General features: G+C 38.5%; 1 protein-coding gene across 1 annotated transcript; it reads right to left on the bottom strand.

Moving 5' to 3' along the window:
- Positions 1-295: 295 nt before the first annotated feature.
- On the bottom strand, positions 296-21,758 carry LOC145779136 (gephyrin-like). The gene is made up of 17 exons (XM_082590715.1): positions 21,548-21,758; positions 21,108-21,186; positions 18,803-18,860; positions 18,160-18,347; positions 12,402-12,468; positions 10,469-10,714; positions 7,610-8,053; positions 7,338-7,386; positions 6,941-7,084; positions 6,569-6,661; positions 5,776-5,936; positions 5,338-5,550; positions 4,967-5,135; positions 3,664-3,778; positions 3,487-3,551; positions 2,610-2,713; positions 296-2,333 (listed from the first exon to the last, which is right to left on the bottom strand). Exons 1-17 carry the CDS (start codon positions 21,669-21,671, stop codon positions 2,109-2,111), a joined length of 2,544 nt encoding a protein of 847 aa, XP_082446841.1. The 5' UTR covers positions 21,672-21,758; the 3' UTR covers positions 296-2,108.
- Positions 21,759-25,095: the final 3,337 nt, after the last annotated feature.

The following is a 25,095-nucleotide window of genomic DNA, read 5'->3' as shown; positions in this document are numbered from 1 at the left end:
TCACTTAATTTACTTTCTATCATCTTTTTTTCGCCATTTTTTACGTCACTTAAACCGTAGCTTATGATTGGTTGGCGGTTTCATTCTAGTCAAGTTTAGTGGCAGAATTTCGACTTGTTAAAGTGGCTACCAACCCAGACAGCCACTTTATCTGGTCAGACCCGTAGGCCTATCCTTCTGGTAATGATCTGGACCAGACAAAGTGGTTGTCTGAAAATCTTCTAAATAAAACAGCTGATTTTACATTACAATCTTTCCACAACTTTCTCAAGGAAATCAATGGCCAATACAAGTTTTAACTATACAAGAATGTATTTAATGATAAAAAATACAGAACTGCTGTAAGCAAGCTGGCGGTGAATATTTACACAAAAATCTCTGTAACAAACGATCCATGATGGTGTACTTTCGTCATGGCCGCGCCATGCAGTTATTGGAAGTTGCCCCATTCAGTGACGTGATGATTTGAACATGTAAACCTCCGTTCACGTTTTGTACATTTCCATTGATCGCTTTTTCAGAGCGATATTTTCACAAACAATTCCATTGCAAACTTAATACAATAAAGTACGAAACCTATATTGAGGAGAATGCCAAAGACATTCCTAGCAGCTTGATTAAGCGATCTTTCGCATTGTTGAACAGGAAGTGTTGGATTGAAATGCTGCCATACGTCACTAGCAGTAGGGCTATGAATAAGAGAAACTACGTCACTATCATGAAAAAAAGCTACAACTTAGTCAGACAACACCTTAACGAATTTGAACTTAATTTCAACTTCATTCCACATCTTAGTAACAGAAACGTATGAGATACGCAGTTAAAATGTTTACAATTTTCCTTTTGTACTGCCATTTGAACTCATGTACTTTAAAAATGAAAATCAAGATTTCAGAAATACAAGACACTCGAAAGAGTGCGATGACCTTAACGGAACAGCTAATAAGCGCGATTTTAGACTTTAGGATTTATAACGAAAACAAAATGTAACAATCTAGGCTATTTACCGAACCATGTGCACATGCCAAAAGAATGTTTCAACGTACAATGCAATGGTTATCATGTACAGATGCTCGGGCTTGGAACTGGTTACGTCACAATACAACAAACAGCACAATATAAGTCAAAATGTGAAACAAAACTACGATTCTTGTTATCAGTATGTGATGGTGAATATTTGTTGGTGAGTAATTACAAATTGTACAGGACCAAGAGATACTTTTTTCGGCAAATCATCTTCGCTTTTTGAAACCATCTACCAATCAAAACCAATGAACGTGCAACTCCAGTAGTGAGCGCCATATGGTCTTCAAGGATCAATAAAAACATTCCGAAGGGAATAGAAGCTCTCAACGCACCTTCCACTGTACAACTAAACGTTTTATGTTATTTTACTCATTGCAACACCATTAAAAACATAATAAAATTACAAAAAGATTATGAAATGTGTTGCTCTAAAATCTAAATGAACGAGTGATTGATTACTGAAAAGTTTAAATGTTTAATTTTAAAACGTTTCTTTGAAACGATTGTAAAACCACGATCAATATATTTCATCACGAAAGAACTTAAATACTGGCAGCAATTTCGATGTAACTTAGATCTACTTCAATCCAAAATGGAGTCGTCGCGTTCAGCAACAAAAAAGCAAAGAAAAGTAAAAGAAAAGCCAAGACAACTTTGGAATGATGTTCAAAGCCGATTACGAAGCAAAGTGTCCTTTGGCAGTGACGTCACCACACCAAAGCGCAAAACAAAAACAAGTCAGCGAGACACCAAGTGGAGATGACAAGCGCTGAAACTCTTTCAATAAACAGACAAAAGGTAAGTTGGTAATTTACAAGGAGCGCAACGGAAACAGGAAATTCCCTTCTACCGAATTTTTGCTCATGATGCAAACAAAGCGTAAGATTGGGTTACGTATGATACAAAAGTTCACACAACAACAGCGTGGTGATACATCAAGTGCAGTCGCAATGGGGCTTTGTGGCAATGCAACAACAAGTTAGATAAAGATGGAACAGAGTTCCAATGAGTTCGGCGTATCATCAAAACTAAGCGGGGTAAAACAGTGTCAAAGACGCGATGGGATGCAGACTTGGATACTTTTACACGATGAGCATGGAGTCGACCAGCTCGCCTCGCTTGATGACGATGCGTTCATCCGACTTGGCCGGGAGAATGAGCAGCGCGTCGGCTGCGACAAGACTAAGCATGCGGCTGATGATCTGTCGGCCGGTGATATCCGCCCATGGAATGGGGTCTTTACCTTCGTTGCGCAAGGCAGCGCGTTGGAAGTCTGGCACCGCGTCCAGATAGACATCTGACGACAACTGGAAAAAGATTGAAGGTGGAATTGAAAATACCAGAATTCGTAAGTGTATCAGCCTGGTCAGACATATACCACAACAACAAGGCAAAGTTAATCCTTTTAATGATATTCTTTTACGTCAAAACATTTCAATTTCTTTTACAAAACAAAACTCTGCAAACTTAATCTTTCCGTCGCTGTGGGTTATAGTGACAAGCACACAAACAAAAAATGCCAGGTGAAAAGTAACCTAACCCTCAATGTTTAAACTTATTTCCGTTAAACCACACCAGCTTACCCTGGCTTGTATCACAGCCGACCTCGGGTCGTTGCTACCGCTCAGTCTCCGCAGGCACGGCAGCACGAACAAGTGGAACGCGACGTAAGCAGGGATGGGAACGCCTGCATGAAAATAAAAAGGAAAACGTCAATCAAACTTCAACTGTTCTTTACTACTGGAAGGTCAAAACTTGTTGCTGCTCATCAATCAACCACGATGGCTTGAAAAACTGAACTTTCAATAGAACGTTTCTCGGCAGCCGATTTGTAGCAAGAATTGACAGCGATAGACACCGTGTTTCGCCCATGAGGCTGGGCTCGTCAGTATCGCACCACTAATTCTGCCACAAGGGTATAATTCTTCACAATTTCAATAGAACCATTAAAATTTCCATTTTAAATTGAAGCGGCGTTGCTTAAAACCGTTTGATAAACAATACAAATATGTTTCTTTGAATAAATCAACACAGTTGCGCCGTGAAACGTGACATCTACCTAACCTATAAAAGTTAAACCTCAATTTCAATATCTGACTATCGGCACAGGCAATATTTGTTTTGTTGTACCCAGGCTTACGCTCAGTGATTGAAGATTTAAATTAAGTGGACTGAAAGGCAAGAAAGTCAATGTTTATGTCCACGTTCGGTCCTTCATGCTCCTAAAGTGCCGGCCAAAGACATAGCTGCATGTTCTTTGGCGATGACAAACTAGCGCCATTTCGAGTGCGGTACCAAGGCTCTCACGCCTCGGCTATGCGGCCAATAATAATAATTTCACTTGCTCACGAGAGTCTATCAAAACACGGCAGCTACCAAATGGCTTTGATTTCAACATATTTAAGTAGCTTGTGGAAACAGATAATTTTCGTATTAAACAAAGCATGAATACAATCGAACCTGAAAGAGCGAAGAATAGCTTCTTTCCACGCTGAGTTTCCAGCGTTGCAAAAGCAGTAGGAGCTCTGAAACGTAAAATATAATCCTTGGATTCCACAAGCAATCAATTAATCATCGTAGCTTTGCAATATGAATAATTGAAAGACGATTAATACAGGATTAATTCATGCAGCTCACCCTGGTTTCATTATGACCCTGGCAAAATGAAGTGAAGCTCCAAGTTCAAGCAGAAGAGGTTTCACGGTATCATTTTCCCCCATCGCCGAACCCCCGGTCGTCAAAATGACATCAGCTGCAGGAAAACAACAGTTCAACATTATAATGAGCAATCAAAGTATTCGTGTGGGAGAAGAGGAACAAACGGGAAACATTTTTGTTTCGTAACCAGTGTGCTATCGTTGTTGTAACGTTGTTGTAACGTTATTACAACGTAAAAGCGACCTCGAGATACCGTTGCATGGAAATCGTTGGTGTTGTGTTTACCCAGAAAAAATATTACCAAATTCACAAGACCAACAGCAGTTACATAACGGTGCTACAGGTATAACTACCTCGACAATGACTAAAATAAAATCCTGCACAAGCCCCTATCGTGAAGTTGATATCTTGAAAGTCGCAGCAACGAAGGTTGAGAACCATTGAATCAAGTTCCGCTCACACTCAAGTAAAGCGAATATTGTCGCTCAATGCTCTTCGTACATTTTGGCTTGCTCTTCATTTTCGATGCTCTTCTTACATTTCAATTGCATAGTCACGTGAGACAGAATAAAGACAGATACAGAATCCGCGAATGATAAAATGGGTTGAAAAACAGAGCCTCAAATTTTGGCATAATGATCACAAACGAATCAAAGCTGGCACGAGACATCCGAGTTACAATGGGGACTTGCACTCTTTTCTCAAACCCCAAAATTCTTGACATTGCTGAAACACTCCCCGCACAATTCAAGTTGCTTAATTTCACCCTGGTGGTTCACACAGCTCGATGTTAACCAATGAATAATATTTGAACAAAGCAACTGTTGCCAGCTACACATCTTGTACTCGATGCGCTCCGAGATGCGCAAGGATCGGTAGTTTCGCATATTGATAACAACGGTTTTTAATTTCCATCACCGACACAGGTCAGGTCACCCAAGATAAGTATAATCCCAACAATCAAAGCTCCCCCATGCGATTGTTGTGTTACTTTTCTAATGCAAATCTATTGGATTTCTACCGAATTGACAAGCTTCTCTTCGCCGTAAATGTGTGGCTCAACAATCAAAAGCAATTATTAAAAATGAACTTTTGATTCTGCCACATTTTCGACTATTGGTCAAAGGCAATTTAGTATGAACAATAATTTATGTTTTATACACCACAGTATCAATTGCATATATACATTGCTTTCAACACCATATAACTACAAACACTGTCCTTGGACGTACATGATAAATCTTGACGCTTCCTTTGCCTATATATTTCAAGCCCCACTGACCTTTTTGGTAAGCCCTAATGATGGTGTCTTTCAACTGGACCTTCCCTTCTTTGACGATCCCCATGTCAACCGTGGGGAAGCCTTTCTTCTGGAGAGCAAGGAGGAGAGTCATTCTGTTCGTGTCTCTTATCTCATCCGGAGCAATATCGTTGTCTTCCGGCTCCCGGAGCTAAAAATGAAGCGTGACTGATGTTTAACGTCCTTGAGGCGAAGTTAATGATTGTCTTGTTGACCAGGAAGATTAGGAAGATCTTAGTAAGTGAGGTAAAGTCTTTGATTCACAACAAGAAATAATTCCATCAGTTCCAGCAACAATTTCCTCTTTTACGGTCCGATTATAAAAGTACTCAAGCCAGGAGTGATCATGTTACCTTTGATCCAAACGAAATCACAGCCACTACCGGCAAGGGATGAACACGCACAGACTTCACCCCGACAGAAGCCAAGAGGGCGATCTCAAGGTGTCCCAGCTTGGTTCCCGCTTTGATCACAACTTGTCCGGACTTAACATCGCTCCCCTCCGCTCGTATGTGCTGCCCTCGAGTGGAGGGCTCAAGACATCGCACGGTGACTTCAGTTCGCCCCTGTAGTTCACGAGTGAGTTGGTAACATCAACGAGACTTTATCTTTAGAGAATCAGTCCACCCTTTTCGTCTGATTAACGTTAAACCTTATTTTCTTGATTAAGATTTCAACATAGGCAAAACTTACTATACGCCTCTTTACATTTCCGTTATGTGAAGGCTACTGATTGAAGATTTTTTAACTGAACAAAAGCAGCTTTAGCAACGCTATACAGCGACACTTACGTTATTGGCCTCCGAAACCACAAGGGTTTCTTCAACTGGAACCACAGCGTCGGACCCGAGAGGCATCGGCGCCCCAGTGGTGACCCGAACTGTCTTGCCTAATGTTAAAACATCCTTCTTCGGGTTAGGGATAACCTCCAAATCACCTGGCGTATCAGAAGCTGCAAAGAAAACGTGAGCTGAACCATTGAGAATCGTTTGTGGCCTTGCATTAATTTTGGGCAATGCATGGGCATATATTTTGAAAAACTGGTTTTAAGACAACTTGTCGATGTATCAACTGCGTTAACACAACTGCTGGTAATTTTCTGGTGTTCCAATGACAATCGAAGTGGGTGATGGAATGCTCAGCTTCGAGTCGGTGGTGACATTTTAACAAACTGGCGTTTTTGTAAACAACCAATAGAGACAATCATCTTGTAGACTACGGTACCGCGATACATATTTTGCATTAAAGAAAGAATCTGACTCCAGATATACTTCTACTCTAAATTGGATTAGAAGCATGACGTATTGTAGCGAATTATGAAGTTGTCCTGACAGAGGCAGCGGTGTCGAAATCTTCAGCCATCAGACTGATCTGTCAATTGAAAGTTGTTTCTGTGATGCCGTGACGGCAAAACCGGTCCACTGAGCAGCGCAATACATGAATGTGAGACAACGAACTTCCAATCATCATAAACGAACGATTTTTGACTCATTAGATGAGTCGACCAACAAATTCTCCAACCGAAAAATGAAAAAGAAAATCGTCTTTGCAGATAATCAGTCTTTTCGAATACATTGTACACACCTATCACAGCGTATCCATCCAAGATGGAAGTAGCTTGTCTTGGAACCGAAGTGACAGCCTTCACATCTTCCGCCACCACTTGGTCAAATGCATCTGCAATATCACGTGATGCCACAACGTTATAAGAAAACCACACAATGGTAACGTGGTTAAATTAATAATGCGTAAGTCAACAAAACAAAGACATTGTTAAAAATCTTGTTGTCAAAATAAAACCACCACATAACGTCATGATGTATGATGTTAAGTTTCTATGCAAGTTGTATGACGAACTTTTTAAGTACAAAGTACGATTCAAGAGAATTAATCGAAGTCATACACAGTTGCAAGAAAGCAAAAACATGACATGGCAGCAACATGGAAGGAACCAACCTCTAAAGAACTTGCTAACCACAGGCAGTGGATTGGTGATGGCAAACACAGTGGCAGAGGCCTTGTCCACGCTTACTTGGTTGAACGGAGAAGACCTGGGGCGTCTGGCTATTTTGCTTTGATCAGCTGAGATGTTGGCCTTCCCTGATAAAGTAATTGGCAAAATGATACTTTGATACGTGCTTTCACATGCTGTCCCTCAACGAGAAGAGACTGAGCACATGTGTTCAGTTGTTCACGTTTTAAAAACAAGCCGTTCAGTTTGTAATTAAGCGTAGTGTTTGAGCCAATCTTCAATTCTTGGTAGAATGCAAATAAACCATTAGGTGAGCAATTCGAAATAAATACAGCAAAAAATATTTATTTTAATAAAGCATGAATCAGCAGCCACATGTACCCGTCCTGTCAGTAGCAGCAGCCACAGGACGATCTCCGATGATGCGAAGCTGAAAAGAATACACAAAATTGAGAGACAAAGAAACAAGTTAGTTCCAAAAATTATAACATTTGCAACAACGCTTACGTACAGTTACAATTTACTCCAGGTTGAAAACCTTTATACTAAGTTCTAACCCACAAACTGCTTTATTTCAAAAAAGTTAAACGTTTATCGAACAATCCAAACAACACTGCTTCACCACCGATGATTATTAACATTCAGGTACTCACCGATTCCTTAGCAATGAGCCCTTCAAAGCTATCCCCTCCCAGGAGCTCTTCCTGTGTTATTAATCCACTCCTCATTTCATCCGGACTTCCAGGACCATCTTGCAGACCCAGCGACTCAGCGTCGACTTGACGACCTGATGATCCAACGCCATGGTGATCTGATGACAAGCCGACGTCGTGGTGATCCGACATTGAAATAACATCATGATGACCTGGCACCGACGTGACGTCATGATGAACTGGTAAAGAAGTGACGTCATGATGACCTGGCATGGAAGTGACGTCATGATGACCTGGCATAGAAGTGACGTCGTGATGACCTGCTGCCGAAATAATGCCCTGATGACCGGTCAGTGAAGCGACGTCATGATGACCCGTCGATGCAACGACGTCATGGTGGCTAATGGACGAAGGAACATCTGATGCGTGATGTGAAGGTAAATGCTGCAAAAGAAAAAATGGAAGTGAAAATACAAAGAGGCAAATTGATTAAGATAACATCCAAGATGGGTAACCGAGACATTTTTAAATATGAATGCAAACTCAACGTTTCACGTGGAAGAATGCTTTTTATGCATCAGCGGAAACCTTGTCATTGTGCATCGACTAACCTAACCAATCTAACCAGATGCCTTATAGCTGTATGGTTATAGGCAAATTGTTCGTAAGCAATTCTTCGTAAAGCAATTCTTCGTAAACAGTTTTTCGTAAAACAATTGTTCGTAAACTGTTGTTCGTAAAATGAAATCCGTAAAACAATTCTTCGTAAAGCATTTCTTAGTATACATCAAATTTGAACTGCATGCACAAAAAAATGCTTTAGGAAGAGTTGTTTTACGAAGAATTAAGTTTACGAAGAATTGCTTTACGAACAGTTGCTTACGAACAATTTGTCGGACACCTAGCTGTATACTTGGTGACATGATGGGGGCGAACACGAAGGATGACTTCCTTGCATTCTTTTTCATTTGTTGCAAATTTTCATGTCATCAAAAATAATAACAAAAGACGATTTACAGTGAAAAGATATGAAACAATTAAATCAATCCGCTCACTATTTCAACTGGTATTATCAGTATCGAACGGTGGAAATTACATTTTAACAACGCCAAAATTATAAGAAATAAACCTATAAGTTAAAAATGTAATCCCAGAGGCAAACATCTTGTCATTGGTAGCGCCTCATTAAAAAGCCGCAGCCAGTTACGCAACACTCGAATAGCTTGAGGCGTTTAATTCTTGCAGATTATGTTCCAAGTATCATTAAGTCTTTTCGTAACAAGTGCTAAACCACGTTTTATAGCTTATGATATGGGCTTATGACATAACGATTAATTGCTATTAATGAAATAATCGTGCTGATGTTTCAGAGAAGCTTCGACACAGTTTAACATTCTTGTTTCAAACACCAGCCTACTTTGAAGTCACACTAACAGGAAAGATCCAGAAAAGTTCAACACTAAACATCACCTCTAAAATTTTGTATTCAAAAAGTTGAAAAAAAAAAGTTGGAATAGGAAACAATATCTTATGCCGGTTAAGCAAACAACAATGTAGACTGTAAAATATCGATTCTCTATTGCTAGTCATAGTCGGCACCACAGCCAAAATTTTAGCCAGTAGGCTACGTTCTTTCGTTTCTTTCTATTCAACACTAATACGTATAACTTACAATATGTAAGGTTGAAACAACACATCTTCATGACAATCCTCGAAATATTTTCAACTTTCAACGAGATTTGAAAAGTTTCAATAGAACAAAAATTTTATATTCACTTTAAAACGATAATCCTCATCACGCCACAAACAAAACCGCAACAAAGTTTTTACATCAAATAAGCATCAAATAAGCAATTAGTTCAATGATAATGATGACGCAACAACGTTGTCACTTTTGATGTACATCCTGAAAATAGAAGCACACACCCACCTACTATATAATAGTTCGATCAGCTATGTTTAGAAACAAAAGAATCCTTTGCAAAAAAAGCAAAACTTCAGTTTATTTGAGGCCAAGCACATGCTATGGAAACAAATCGAGCAGTAAAAACGCCAATTCAACATTCTAAAATCTTAGTCAAATTTTGCAACTGCAGATAACTAACTGATCAGAAAAAACAAATCGCCGTTGGGTGTTCGCTTAATCAGATCGCTCGTCATCCTATGCTTCTCCGATCAAACCTCTTATAGCTGTCATAGCGATAGTAAATTCAAAAGAACACATTAAAAAAAACATTTATTCTTGAACTGAAAATGCCTCTTTGGAAGCGTAATCCTGGCAGTTTAGCGACTTGTGATTTGCGGTCTCTGGTTGTTACCATTCGCTTCAAAAACTTAGATTACTCAACCACGAGGAGGTTGGCAACTTTCGCATTATCTTCCAATGCGGACTGGGGTGGGTCGTTTTAATAGCAACATGTTCCAATGGGGCCTCGCCGACTCACCACCTTGTGCATGTGGCTCAGATTTTCAGACTGCACACCACATTATCTACCATTGTCCTGTATACAGACCCCAGGAGAAATATGTGAACCTAACAACGCTCGATGAACACACAATCCATTGGCTGCTGTGTCTAGATTTAACAACGTGACCTGCGGCGACCTCAAACTCAAGAAGCATGCGGTACTTGTATTTGAGCTACGAGGCTTTGAGCCACTGATGCAAGCCCGATTACTGAAATATACAGGATGAAGTTTCTGCTTGAAGAAAGAGTTTCTGTTTGGAAATTATTTCATCTATAGGAGCATTCGTATGACCTATCCCAGAATTATGCTGCTCAATCCCACACGTAATGTTAATGAAATCGTAAATCGTAATCTTATTCAACATGATATCAATGATTATAACAAAACTAACATGTGTAGAAATTCCGCTGTCAACGCGGCTTGGGGACGAAACGACATTCAATCCATGTGACGTCACCGGTATTTGAGATAGAGTTTGCTTCAATGACGGGACGTTGTGTGATGCAAAAATTTGCTTGTGGTGTGCGGGTGCGGAAGTAACGCTCTCACGATCGAGAATATCGTCGCTAACTGACTGAGAGTTTTTCAGCTGACTGATGGCGTATGGGAGGTTGGGGATGATGGCGTTCAAGCAATCCTGAAACAAAGAAACGTTGATTGAATAAAATCTGGCGATGCAGGTATGTACTCCTATATTTTATAGAATGTGAGCATGGGCTAGCATACAAATTTCTCAACACCTGCTTTGCTCTGATCCAAGCACCCCCTTTTGGAAGCGCAAGAAGCAAAGCCTTAGTACAACACATTATACAAAAATACAAAGTTTAGAACTACGCTGTGTCTTGAAGCTCTCAAAGAGAGTCATTATATCGAATGATGCCCGTTATGTGCCTGGAAGATAGAAAAAAAAAACGTAAAAGATAATACAAGAACTTGTTAAGCATGACCAAACAAAACGGGTCTGCTACTATTCGGTGGGTCCGATTCGGTGAGTCCGATTCGGTGAGAGCCTTTTCGGTGGGAGCCTTTTTCGGTGAGAGCCCTATTCGGTGATTTTTTTTTAATTTTTTTTTAAAAATTATCGGGTATTGTAGCCTAATTATCATTGCCGCTTTTACATCGTTTTAACGTCGCTAAACGTTGAAATAAGACCCTAACCCGTAACCCCTACCCCGTAACCCCTACCTTTAACCTTAACCCTTACCCCTAACTCCTATCCCTAACCCTTACACCTAACCCCTAAACGGCAATGATAATTAGGCTACGGTACCCAATAATTTAAAAAAAAATCACCGAATAGGGCTCTCACCGAAAAAGGCTCTCACCAAATAGGGAACTCACCGAATCGGACTCACCGAAACGGGCCATTCCGAAACAAAACAACGAATGCCAAATCAACTTAAGAGCAACTTCATGAAAACATGACAAAAGACGAAAAAAGACAAGAAATCAAATACTGAATAATCACACAACACATACGTTCAGATCTATACGATACGGTCGACAAAATCGTGCTGAATTTACGTCCGACTGCATTGAATTTAAGTTTATGGCTTAGTTTTTGCTTTCGTAATCTGCTAGATTTTGATGACCTGTTTGTTGAAACCAGCCAGAAGTGCAAAATAATCCTGCTTTGAACCAACAACCTTAAAGCATTTGATAAACCCCATCCCAATAAAAGCAATGTACATGATAGTTTTTATTCTAATACATTTCAATTAATACATGATAGCTTTAATGTTATTTTAATCACTATTTAAGCTGGAACGATCCGTCAAGGTTGAGAACCCCTGAATAATAAAAGGGGCAAAGGAAGCAAATTCAAGCAAGCGGTGAAATAAACATTCACTGCATATCGACCGACATAAAAATAAAATTAAGGATTACCAGTTCGATTCATGATGTTTCAATAACAGAATGTCCAAGCAATATACTTAAATAAATAATCCTGTTTGACATCGATTATTTGTGTCAAGTGGGATTGAAAAGTCATTTAGATCAAGTCCAAACACACCAAGTTTTGATAAATAAAAAAGTAACCATTTAAAAAGTTTTCATGTCAATAAAACAGACTTTGGGTAAGGGATTATAAAGTGCGCAAATCTACTGACAATCCGAAAGAACAGTAATGGTTTGCATGTGTTATTGGAATAGTTCACGTCAAACGATTATGTTCTTTCTTGAATTGGGCTGTATTGTAGCTTTATCAATATCACATAAATAATGATAATTACACATATACAAATAAAATTAAGGTAAACACAGACGTTTACATGTATATACTTAATTAAAGCAAGTAAAGAAAAAAAACGTCAAAGACCTACCATAGCAGACTGCAGACCCCCTGGCAGGTTTATGATTAAGACTTTGTTCCTCACTCCGCTGGACCCCCTGAAAAAGAGTCATCTAATTTACTAAACCGAGTTTTTGAGTAAAATATAATTTTATGAGGAAATGAATGGAACGCATGATTTCCATTATTAACCAAACAGCAATATTCGTCCTTTTTGCATTGATTCAACGTTTGTAAGCGTTGAATTAATGTAAACAGGACGGCTTTGCTGTCTGTGTAAGCAAATGGCGTCAAACAGATGACATGATGTGATAGTACGATAGGCAAGGTGCGAAAAAACTAATTTTAAAATACACAAAGCAAAAAAGACGCAAGCATATAATTCTCTGTTTAAAGGTGGATTATTACTTTTGATTTGTAGTGCTTTTAAAATCTTGGTTCGATACTCAGATTTATTGTTAAATGTTGAGCTAGCTCAGGGTGGTCCAAGACTGCAAACATGAAGGGCCACATTAGGGTGAGAAAAACTTCACGAGCCGCATAGTGAGAAATGATAACGCGTTGCTGAAAGTAGAAACGTTGTTAAATAAAAACTTAACTAGGTTGCGATTTTGACCTTCTTTTCTATAGATTTCTATCTGTTTTACCTGCATTCTTACTGTTCACAGGCTATGAACATTAACAATCTTGTCGCTGACAAAATACAGTTGCAATGAAAGGACTGAGTTTGCTGTTCTAATCGACCTAATGTTTTGCTGCACGCCTAACTCACTTTTTAATCTCTGCTTGCGACTCAAAAAGTGATTTTCAGCTAGTAAAAAAGGTACGATAGCCTACATAACACGTCAACAAATTAGCAAACCAAAACAATTTATTGTTTTTTGCTTTTGCATATAGTGTCGATCTCTGGTTTAAATTCAGTGGTCGACAGACGTAAGCAGGCATCCAGGGTATCATCAGCCATTCTGTTCCGTGTGTCGCTTTTTAATCGCTTCATAACGGAGAAAGTGCTAGCAACAAAAGCAAAATATCAACACACGTTTGTGTCGTCACAAACCGACATTGTTCCCTCATAGTTACCTATTGACCCGATTATGCGCAACTTATTTAGGGTTGTGGCGAATGTAATGTATTTATAAAACGTAGGTGTATTTTTAAACCTTGGATTTAGCACTGATAATTCCGGCATGCACAAAGTGTAAGCGGGCCGCACAAAAGCTTCACGCGGGCCGCGTGCGGCCGGCGTGCCAGGGTTTGGACCACCCTGAGCTAGCTAGTTAGAACCACTATGCAGTTTTTGTTGTTTTTCTGTTGATAAATTTAATATTTAACCATTATTTTGTTTAGATGTAAAAGTACAGTATGTTATTCTTCAAGAAGACATCTTGTGATGTCGAAAACGTGCGAAATTTGTTTCTATGCAGTTTTCTTTTTCGACTTGTGTAAATATTCTTGTAATAAACTTAAATATGTTAAATTTGATTGCGCTGCTGGGCTTCGTGTGCCAATGTAACGCTCCATCGTTAATGACTTGGAAGTGAAAACAATGATTTAACTATGTTTAACAACGATCGTACCATTGAAGCACTTTTAAGTATCTTAACCAATGAAGCCGATTAAACAATAAATAAACCTACAGCAACCGTCTATTGGCTCTATTCCATTCATAATTAAACTACAACAAAAGGAAGCCAATAAAAAATTCACGAATGCCACTTTAATTACCACCAACACACAACGCTTTGTCAAAAGCATAATAAATTTAATTTGGATTATTGTCAAGTATATAAAAAGCGTATTTTAATCACTAAGATACCCCAGTTTCGTTCAGGTAAAAAACACATACGCACATAGCGCAGAACCCCGATCAGACAACCAACTGGTAGCGTCAGACTCTTCCACTTTTGCATGCAATAACCTAGATGAAACGACCACAATGGTTTTCGGAAAGTGATCAATTGTTCTGAATCCTAACAAAGTTTTCCCAACCTCCACCGACGAGGTGGCGTTCGAAAGGTTGAGACAAATTGTAAAACGGTGTAACCTCTTCTCAAGCATTCAACTTGGTATCAGTTAGTTTAATTTCTTAGCAATGAAGTGATCAAAAGACGGAAAGACGTTGGTTCAAATACCAATCCACTGGGTACGCCAAGTTTAAATTTGTATCATAACTATGAGCAACGGTTTGTAAATCGCCAAAAACTAAGCCAATTTGGCACTTACTTTTAAAATAGAATACTCCAACAGTTTTAAAATTTAAACACAACTCGTTTTTGGAAATACTTTGCAACTACATGCTGTGTTTTGCTCTGCAGGTCAATTTCGAAATCAAGAAAGTGAAGAAGTATTTGGTCATAATTTCGAGTTTATGCAATAGGCTATTTTCCACATGGTTTCATTATCCGATAGTTAATCGACAGGCGTGACGTCACAAGTGCAGATGTGACAAAAGCAAAAAAAATTAAACGTTATCGCCTGTCACATCTCGCTAACATAACTCAGTGTTGAGGAAACGCTTAAATCCCAAAATCAATAAGCAAATCTGGTTTTTATCAATAAAATTCATAGAGCTCAGTTTTTGAAAAGTTAGGTGACGACACTAATCGAATTGAAATCCATTAGCAAATGGGACTAAAGACCGACGGGACCTTTGAATAACTGCATGTCGGCCAGACTTTTTTCAGTTATATTTATTTATGAAAAAATCCCTTACTTTACTTTCCCAATAAATTTTAGCATGATTATTGGCACAACATAGCATGAACACAGTCTATTGATTTAATGGTTCATCACAAGGACACTGATTGCTTTAGCAGCCTGGCATGGTTTATACAAAGTTTAGCTAAGCCGAAAATCAAAATCGACATTGAGTGGGTCAGTAAATGAGAAGCTAGCTAGATCGTCGGTCGGGTGTAACTTGAAGTGAGAAAGCGAACAAACTGAACATTACTTGTTAGCTGTTGCTGACAATGAACGAAGAACATCACTCAGCAGCCAATTACGATGCCACTAGTATATTTATTGCTGCTCCGTGTAATCTTCTATTAGTCAATGAAAACCATAACTAGCAGTGATCAAAGATATCAAAAGAACTCATCAATAACATCTGAAAATCAGCAGTTTTGACGCTGGGCGAGAGATAACATGCTGTATAGCCGAAAACGTTTGCAATTTCTAGTTTATTTTTTTATGTTACCGTGTCGTTGCTTGGTTAAATCTGTGAAAACCTACAAAACTTAACAAACCAGGCCGTATCTCTAGTTAGCCATGCGTGAACTACCGTTGAAGTTCCACAAAAAATTACAAGCAGTGACAGTTTAAAATTTATCACTTTGAAAAGACACCGCACTGGAGTTACCTTTCCAGCGAAGAATGCAGCACTTTAAGTTTGCGATGTTTATGAGGAAAAGACGTAAACAAACTCAAATGCGCAAGGTGAGAGAGGAGCGTGGAAAACGACGTCAATCTGCTGTCTGAACAGCTTGATCGATATCGCATTGCAATAAAACAATTCCAGTTTTACGCACAAAATCACAGCTCTTTTCATATTGCCTTAACATCTGACGTAGAGTGGATTGAAAAAAAACTAAAGGGGGCTAGATCTCTGACAAATTGGCAAAAAAAACAAACTGGTTTTGGGGAGTTGCAGTCCCTATTGGCCATGTTACCCCCCTTTTTATAGGAGAATACCCCCAAAATTATCAAATCGGCTGTAACTTAGAAACTACTGGTGCTAGGAACATGAATTTGGTATCAAATGATGCAGCATCATAATGTTTCTATCTGCTCTAAGAGAACTTTTTGCCTTAATTTCACTAGATAAAGGTTATGACAAAAGACGCATATTTGACCATGTTTTGGACAAAGTCGGATACTTATTGCATTGCAATACATATACAGCATAGTATGCATAATATACCGCACACATGACGTAGAAAATACAGGGGTTAATCGAGAATATGTTGGCAGAGACAACCATGTAGTGTGACTGTATACAACGGTATAGTAGTGTGACTGGTAATACAATATAGTGCTCTTGTCATGTACACACACACAGTAGCAAGTAACAACGTTACTGCACGACGTGGGGTTTGCTAACTGGACACCGGTTCAAAGAGTAGGTGTATAAAACATGACATATACACTATACAGCACATGACATTTATTATAGTGATTCTGCATCATTTGATACTAAACTCATGTTCCTCGCACCAACAGTTTCAAAGTTACAGCCAATTTGAGAATTTTGGGAGTATTTCCGATAAAATGGGGGATAGCACGGTAAATAGGGGGTGCAACTCCTTAAAACCAGTTTTGTTGTCGTTTTTTGCCAATTGCCAGCGATCTAGATTCTAGACCCTCTTTTTTTTGAATTTCAAAAAAAAATCTTTTTTTACCCCACCCTAGTCTGCAAACGTTAATCGATGAAAATTGGACTGATTTTTTGACTTGGAATACGAAAAACATTTCAGTTGTGTTCAGAATTTTGTTTCGAACGTTTTGAACTGATTGACGTTTTTCGTTGAGTTTTTTATTGTGAAAAAATAGGTACTGCGATGTACACGAATTAACATTAGCAGCACTTTGTCAAATTTATCGCTCTGCACGCACATAGTTTGCCAACAACAATTTGCATTTCCATGAAACACATAATAAGACAGGTAAGTGGATGAATAGTTTGTTTCTCGGCAGCCGATTTGTAGCAAGAATTGACAGCGATAGACACGTGTTTCGCCCATGAGGCTGGGCTCATCAGTATCGCACCGTATTCTGCCACAAATTTATTCGACCACCGCTTTACCAGTCAGTTTAACTCTTATCTTTGTGGAAACAAAGAAAGAGCCAACAAAACCAGCAGGCGCCATGCTCAGCCTTGTGCTGATAGCCGGGAAGAACGCCCCTTTCTTCACAATGGATGAATAGTTGTTGTATGTTTTAATGAGTTTAGCGTTCACTCGCGTGGGTAAGTTTTGAAGTTTTTGTAGTCTCACACGACCAACTGAAAAGATGCTTAGCTTTCAGAAGCAACAGAAAATACTTTTCGCGTCGGTTGTTGCTTTGAAATATTGGAAATGAACCTAAAGACCAGAGTCTACTTAGAAGTTAGCCAAATTCTCGTAACTGCAAGCCGTTTCTCTTCATAAGAACACGTTTCGCCAGGCAAGTTTACTAAGCAGATAGTTCATGAGTTAACACAAAATAGCCTTGAGCGGTTGGTAGCGTCACGCGTAACTTTTGTGCACTTCGCTATTGCTAATGCAATATCAATAACAGAAATCCTTCTTTCGATGTGAATTGTGAAATACTGACCACATAACATTGGAAGATGTTTCCTCAACTGCTTTATGATCTTGAGATCCTCTGGACGTGCATGCTTTCCCACAAGCAACATATGCATTCGTATCACATGCCTTTTAAGTGTCTTGCTGAGGCACATTCGCTTGCTCTCACAAACAGGGCAGAATAGACTTTCTAACCATTCTAGGTTTGTCACCTACGGTGGAAATGTGGGACAGTGCACTTGCTGAAGACATACATCCGGATGATAACTGTATCCGATTTGGTAGCATTGCAAAGGGACAAACAAAAGCAATCCAATCATGCCAAGAAGATATAAAATCTCTTGTGACCAGTATTTGCATCAAGCCACCGTCTTCATAAAACAAGACAATCATTCAAAGTCAAGAACGAAAAAACAATTAAACAAAGCATACAAGTTTTTATAATCTTTTATCAATAACACTGCCATGAACAGTGATTGGACGTTAAATATACACGACTAGTCAAACCTGAAGAGAAAGGACGTAGGGTCAAGTTTCAACCCAGCCACGGTCATAGCAATGCCGATTCCAGGCATTTCCTTTTCAATGACGGCTTTGGTCGCTTCAGGGGTCACATCTCTCGGTTCTGCTCCGGCGCCTCCGGTGGTGAGGATGAGGTCAAGGCCGAGGCTGTCAGACCAATCTCGCAATGTATTCTGCAAGATAACGGGTAAACTCAGGCGGTGAAATTACTGTTTACAGACCGCTTCAATACCACGTGACATAAAAAGAGCAACTGTTAGAAGGGTGACGTTACATATGCAAAGCGTTGTTTTTACGAAAGATTACATCACCATTCGTTGATAAAATTTGCAAGATCCAGCAATCAAGCAGGCTAAAGCAGCAGTCAAAAATAGCAACAACGATCCACGATTTACCACTTACATATTTCCAACAATGCATTAACTGACCATGTAAACAATAGCGTACAAAAACATCTATGAACCAATAGTCCGTTTGGAAATTCGAGAATGTTAATCCGTGTTATTGACCAAATTCTAACCGGTATTTTTTGAGTGATTTAAGGTTAAACTATTTCATTGGCAAGCTAAAATTACATTGCTACGTAGACATTTGCTATAGCAGCAAGAAAGTCATATATAATACTTACTTTTACTTCGGTAATACTGCGTGGGACAATCTTGCGAACCTTCACAACTACTTGGTATCTAAAAACAGTTTTACTTTCAATGCATTGTGCAATGCGCGATTGCGCATATGTGATTTGTACAGTCGAATTGAATACACGTGCAAACTGTTTCATAGTTACGCATTTAGGCAACTATAAACAAATTTAATATAGCGCTATCAGAAAAATAAACTAGTATATAATATGAATAGTTTAAATTTAAACTCAAATACATTATACACTACAGCAGTGGTTCCCAACTCATGGGTCGCGACCCAAAGTTGGGTCGCCTGATAATTTTTTTGGGTCGCTTGTTTTTCAGGCATATTGTATCTTGGGCAAAAAAATAACAATAAAAAAATTTAAAACGTGATGAGATCGATCACAAAACTGGAAAATATAAACACAAGTCATGAAGAGTTTCATGTCGAGACATCGGAAAGCTTTCTAGCATGATCGTAGTGCAAAAAGTTTCAACAATTTTCGCTTTTATTATTATTATTATTAAATGTAAACCCAACAAAAATTTCAGTCTCAAACATGAATTAACTTGACAAAGTTACGGGATATTGTAACGTGCACTATATGTCACGAACGCTATGTCGGACAAACTATGACAAAGTTTTCAGAACGCATCAAAGACAAAACACCAAGTGCTGTATGGACTTATTGCTTTCTCCACAGAAAGGCCTTTGCTGCAAAAAAGCTGTCTCAAGAGCTGCACGAAGTGTTGAATGATGTGAAGTGTGTAAACTTCATCAAAACAAGTCCACTAAATGGGCATTTGTTTTCGTCTTTGTGGATTCTGATTATTATCAAGCATTGCTGTTGCACACAGAAGTGCGATAGTTGTCACGAGGTCGTGTCCTGAAGCGAGTTTGTAATTTGCGAGAGGAGATTGCTATCTTCCTGAGGCAACAGAACTGTGTGAGATTAGCCGAGAAGTTATTGCAAGAAGATGTCAAGGCAAAAGTTGCATACCTTGCCGATATATTTGACTCTCTGAATTCTCTAAATTTATATATGCAAGGCAACAGTTTTACGGTGATTGATCGCGATCGCACTCATATTCTAGAAAAGTTATGTCACCAGAGATGAGTACGATATATTTCCTCAGCTAACGCAATACTGTTAAAAATTTGAATTCTATGGACTTTGAGTCTGATTGCAAATAAATAATAAATATCTGTGGCAATGAAGTTGATATTAAGCAAACGATAATTTAGACACCTGAAACAGTTTGCTAAAAAGTTTGTGCACTACTATGGAGAACCTCTAACACTTAATAACCAAAATGATTGGATAATTGATCCATTTGTTGGAAAAGATCTGCCTCAACTTTCCATCCATGTTGCAGAACAGTTTATGGACACAACGACAGAAGTAGCAAACCATATTTCTTTTGCGTTCTTCAAAGACAAATATCTCAAAGATTATGCAAACATCCACTTTTGGGCTTCCATGTACAAAGTGTAGGCTATCCCACAGTTTCACAACTAGGGATTCAAAAACAGATTCCATTTGCAACAACTTGGCTTTGTAAGATTGGATTTAGCGCCATGTGTGTATTGAAAACTGAACAGTGAAACCGGCTGGAAGTTAAAGCCAACATGCGGCTATGCCTAAGCAAAATAACGCCTCGATTTCAAAAACTCACTGACAGCAAGCCAGCACAGCTATCTCATTAGTGATTTGATAAACATATTATTTTCGGAAAAAGTTACTGCTTTTGTAGTGCAGTTTGTTTGCAACACAATCTTGTATGGCTTTTAAAATATTACGACAATTTGCTTGGGTACCGAACTGATTTTTCTTTTTAAATGGGTCGCCTTAAAAACGAGTTGGGAACCACTGCACTACAGCATGCCTCTGAGACATTATCACCTGCAGACATGTAATTAGTCAAAATGTGAAGACTTACAAGAGAGTGACGATCGCATTTCGCTTATACATCAGGAAACTGCAGTGTAATACCGTCAATAGCAAGAGGAAAAACTATATGCAACAAATCTAACTTGAAATAAGTTGGCCTACGGAAAGTAACTTTTAAATTAATAAATTCAGAAAAATAAGCTGCAGCGTGTTCATCGAGAAAATGTCGCCTCGTATCTGGACAGCATGTTGACTTCAACAGCAAAAATCAGACGTAACATGATGCAAAAAAACAAAACAATTTTAGACTAATAAAACAATTCAAGGTGATAATAAAATATTAATATACTGTGCAATGTGCATAAAGTTTTTAAAAAATAAAATAAACTTAATTCACGTAAATGTAGTTTCATACTTTTTCATTTGATCGATCATATTTTTTATCCTTTGTCCCGCAACGTCGTTCACCAAGCCATTGGCACAATCGTCGCTTACTAAAAAAAAACATAAATGTTTACGAAAGTTTTGCATCGCAGATCATTCGGACACTGGTTTGCACATTATGTGACCGAGAAGTGAAAGATACCATTATAGAAGAGATCGGTTTAGTTAAGTACGACGCACACAACAACAAAACTACTATAGGCCATAAACAAATAGACGGGCCACAAACACAACAGTCAAAATCACACATTTTATGATAGTGTAAGTTAAATTCTGGTGGGATTTGGAAGATCATGGCCGCCAACATCGGTATCAGATCACTCATCATTAGGGTTAAACAAACTGGAGAAAAGCAACAACCTGTAAAAAAGTGTAACGTCTTCTTTGTATTTTTCAAAACTGTCATTTTACCTGTCAAAATTCCAACAAAAAGCAATTTCTTTACGTTTTTATCTGCCATTGTAACAGCAAGAGCAGTTCCCAGTAATCCTCGATCCAATTTAGTAGCTTTGGACCAATAACGCAAGTCCGCCATGACAGCTGGCGCACGTTACTGCTCGCAAGAGGTCTACTTGTAGAGCCGTCTGGTCTGTGGCATGCACAGTTTGCTTCCTATTATAAATCTAAAATAATCACAGACCGCTATATCTGGTGAATGAAGATAGGTTGTTAGGTTTTATTACTTGCAAATCAGTCCTCACAATAACTATAGCAAGTTAATTAAAACCTAAATCGTGCCACTTTATTACGACGCTCAAAGTCTACAAACTACATGCATCGAAATTAAAAGGCTGGAGTCGGTGCCAATGTACTTGTAATTAATACGACGTGTTCTGCAAAGTTCTGTTTACTAACTTGCAGCTGCCTTTTTACAAATAGAAACATTCTCACCAAAGCACATTTAAAGACTAGAGTCACTAGACTAGACTCTTGTCTTTGTCAGCATTCAGCTACAAAAGTACAACACCCAAAAAAAATACACCAAAGAAATACATGTCAACAAAACATCACGATCGACTCTCTGACTTTGATAGAACTACTCCAAGGAAGCACTGCAATGTCTCAATCAACAAAGAGGTGTAGTAAAAATCATTGTGGCCTTATAAATGCAAATTGTTACGTAACAAAAGCTCAGTGTTAGCAATCAAGCGTGTAATTATTCAAAAACAATCATGGTAGAAGTTTTCTTGGTGACAAATTCATTTGCATAAACTCATATATCCCAACTCGAAAAAATGTATTAGCCAAGTTTGAGTTGATAAATTACATCAAAGATTTAAAACAAACACGCTGCAAATTTCTCGATTAAATTTGATTGCAAGCCATAAAACTTGTGCAGTAAAAAGCATGAACTCATTGATACAAATGAACAAGTAGCAAACCATCCTCTCTATGAGCCCGAAAACTCGTTATTTCCACAGCTACAAGCATGCAATTGATGAATACACAGTAACACACACACTTTGTTTAATCTGGTAAAAGACAGAATCTTTTTGCTGAAATTATGGCAAGTATGACTTTGAAGATTCACGATATTATGTAAGCCTTTAAAAAAACAAATTTGAATACGTAAGTTCAAGCAAAGTGTTTGTCTATGTAATTTGGGTGATAGGGTTGATTGAAACAGCCAAAACACTTTGCAGATTACAAGATGATTGGAGTCTTTTTGTCTTTTTAAGGACGACGTCATTTGATACGAAGTTAAAACGCCAACCTGCTGATTTTTAACCTCAGAGGTTGGGATTAGGGATGCCTTATGTAAGCCTTTAAAAAAACAAATTTGAATACGTAAGTTCAAGCAAAGTGTTTGTCTATGTAATTTGGGTGATAGGGTTGATTGAAACAGCCAAAACACTTTGTAGATTACAAGATGATTGGAGTCTTTTTGTCTTTTTAAGGACGACGTCATTTGATACGAAGTTAAAACGTCAACCTGCTGATTTTTAACCTCAGAGGTTGGGATTAGGGATGGCCAAAGTAGAATAATTGTCTATTCTAAAATTATTCTAGAATTTATTTTCGGATCCAGAATTTCGAATCCTATTCTAGAATCCTCAGCGTAAATTTTAACCTTTTCTTTTTATTGAGAAAATACACATAACGGCATGAAAAAGAAGCTTTACAAAGCTATCATTTTAACAAGTTCTCAATCGTTCACAACAGTGATGAATTGCAATGTAGAACGTTTATCTCCTCCAGATGCTGCCCTGTCGGCCTTGTTTTGAGTTTTCCAACAGTCAGCCCAGCGCTTGAAAACGATCGCTCCAAAGAAGCTGATGTTGCTGGAATGGCCACGTATTTTGCAGCTAAATTGTGCAAAAGTGGGAAGTCTGCTTTGTTACAAGACTTGCAGACGTATTTTTTCAAACTTTTTTTTTTTTTATAATTTTTTCTTTTCTCCGTATTATTTCCGAATCCAATTACCCGATAAAAAAGCGGTATTTAGATTCGAATCTGGATGGATTCGAATCTCAAGGATTCGAAATTCTACTTTGGGCATACCTAGTTGGGATGTCAGCATCGGAAGGTTTTCGCAAACCCGAAGAAGATAAAAGAATTACTCTTCATAATACAGGGTGGTCGCTAGAAAAGCAGAAAATTTGTCAAACTGTTATTTATTTTTACAAAGAATAACTTTTACAAAGTTTTTTGAAGGCATACGGTATATTACACTTATAGATGTTCAAAATGTCGTCCTTGTACTTCAGAGCATTGTCTTAACCTAGAAATCCAAGCTTGTGTAGCGTTTTTAAGGGTAACTAGTGGGATATCGTTCCAGGCTCTTCCCAAGCTCGTTTTCAAATCATCAATAGATTTTATGTCACATCGACAGTTCTGAAGCTCTGTTAATAACAAGCTCCAAATGCAATAATCCATGACATTTAAGTCTGGACTTTTGGAAGGCCAATCTTCCGGTTCAATGAAATCAGGAGTAGATTGCTGAAGAAACTGAACCGAAGCCCTTGCTGTGTGAGCCCTGGCACCATCCTGCTGCCATGTCCATATTTGGTCGACCATTACATTTCGTATATCGCTGAACATCTGTGGACACATCTCCTCACAATAAACTTGTTGGTTTACTGTTTTTTTCTTCCTGCCTGCCGAACTCTGATTATACCCTTCAAGAAATCGAAGCTCCGTTTTACCATACCATGAAACTGCAGCATAACAAAGAACAGATGGCTGCAATTTGTCATGTTCAACAAGCAGATCTTCCTCAGGTATGTCAGTTTTTACACGCACTTCTCGGTAAATGCGATCATTTTGTGTATTCAAAGGCGGTCGCAATGAAAACTTTGCTTCGTCCGAAAACCATATTCTTTTCCAAGCACACTCTGGTTCAAAGCGATTGATCAGTGCAAGCGACTTGCTTTTGCGCATTTCCTGATGTCGCTCACTGAGGAAGTTACATTTTATTCGACGATAGCATTTCAGTTCACTTTCTTTCAGAATTTCAAACACTGATGTTTTTGATATGTTGAGATGTCGAGCGATTTCTCTTTGACTGAAATGACGTCTGTTCATTGCACCATGTAGCACAGGTGAAACAGCTAAATCTTTTACTGTGGCACGTGCCTCATCTGAAATTCGTTTCTGTGGACCCGTTCCTTTTTTGCGTATACTAGCCGTTTCAGGTCCTTCTCGTTTCAAAGTACCAACAACGTTATTAAACTGATTCCTTGTAATCGTTGAAAAAAAATTTGGTAACACAGCTTGACATTTTGTCAGTCCCCAAGTCGGATTTTCACTTTTGAAAAGAATTATCACTTGCCTTCCAAAGTCTGAAAACTGTTTCTTGCCTTCTTCCATTATGTGGGTGTCAAAATTAAAATCAAATAGAACCTAGAAAGTATCAATTTAAAACAACGTATGTGGGTGTCAAAATTAAAATCAAATAGAACCTAGAAAGTATCAATTTAAAACAACGTAAAAGAACCTAGAACCTAAAAGAAATAAAA

Source organism: Aplidium turbinatum, chromosome 1 (genome assembly GCF_918807975.1).
Source record: "Aplidium turbinatum chromosome 1, kaAplTurb1.1, whole genome shotgun sequence".
NCBI lineage: Eukaryota > Metazoa > Chordata > Ascidiacea > Aplousobranchia > Polyclinidae > Aplidium > Aplidium turbinatum.
Note: the sequence above shows the minus strand (reverse complement) of the source record. Positions and strands in the feature narration are given on the sequence as shown.

Coding starts and splice junctions, on each gene's coding strand:
- LOC145779136 (XM_082590715.1), bottom strand. CDS start 21,671: ATGGCGGACTTGCGTTATTGGTCCAAAGCTACTAAATTGGATCGAGGA. Junction 18,861..21,107: donor ATGATCGATCAAATGAAAAA/GTATGAAACTAC, acceptor AACTGTTTTTAG/ATACCAAGTAGTTGTGAAGG. Junction 3,552..3,663: donor AGGGTCATAATGAAACCAGG/GTGAGCTGCATG, acceptor TTTACGTTTCAG/AGCTCCTACTGCTTTTGCAA.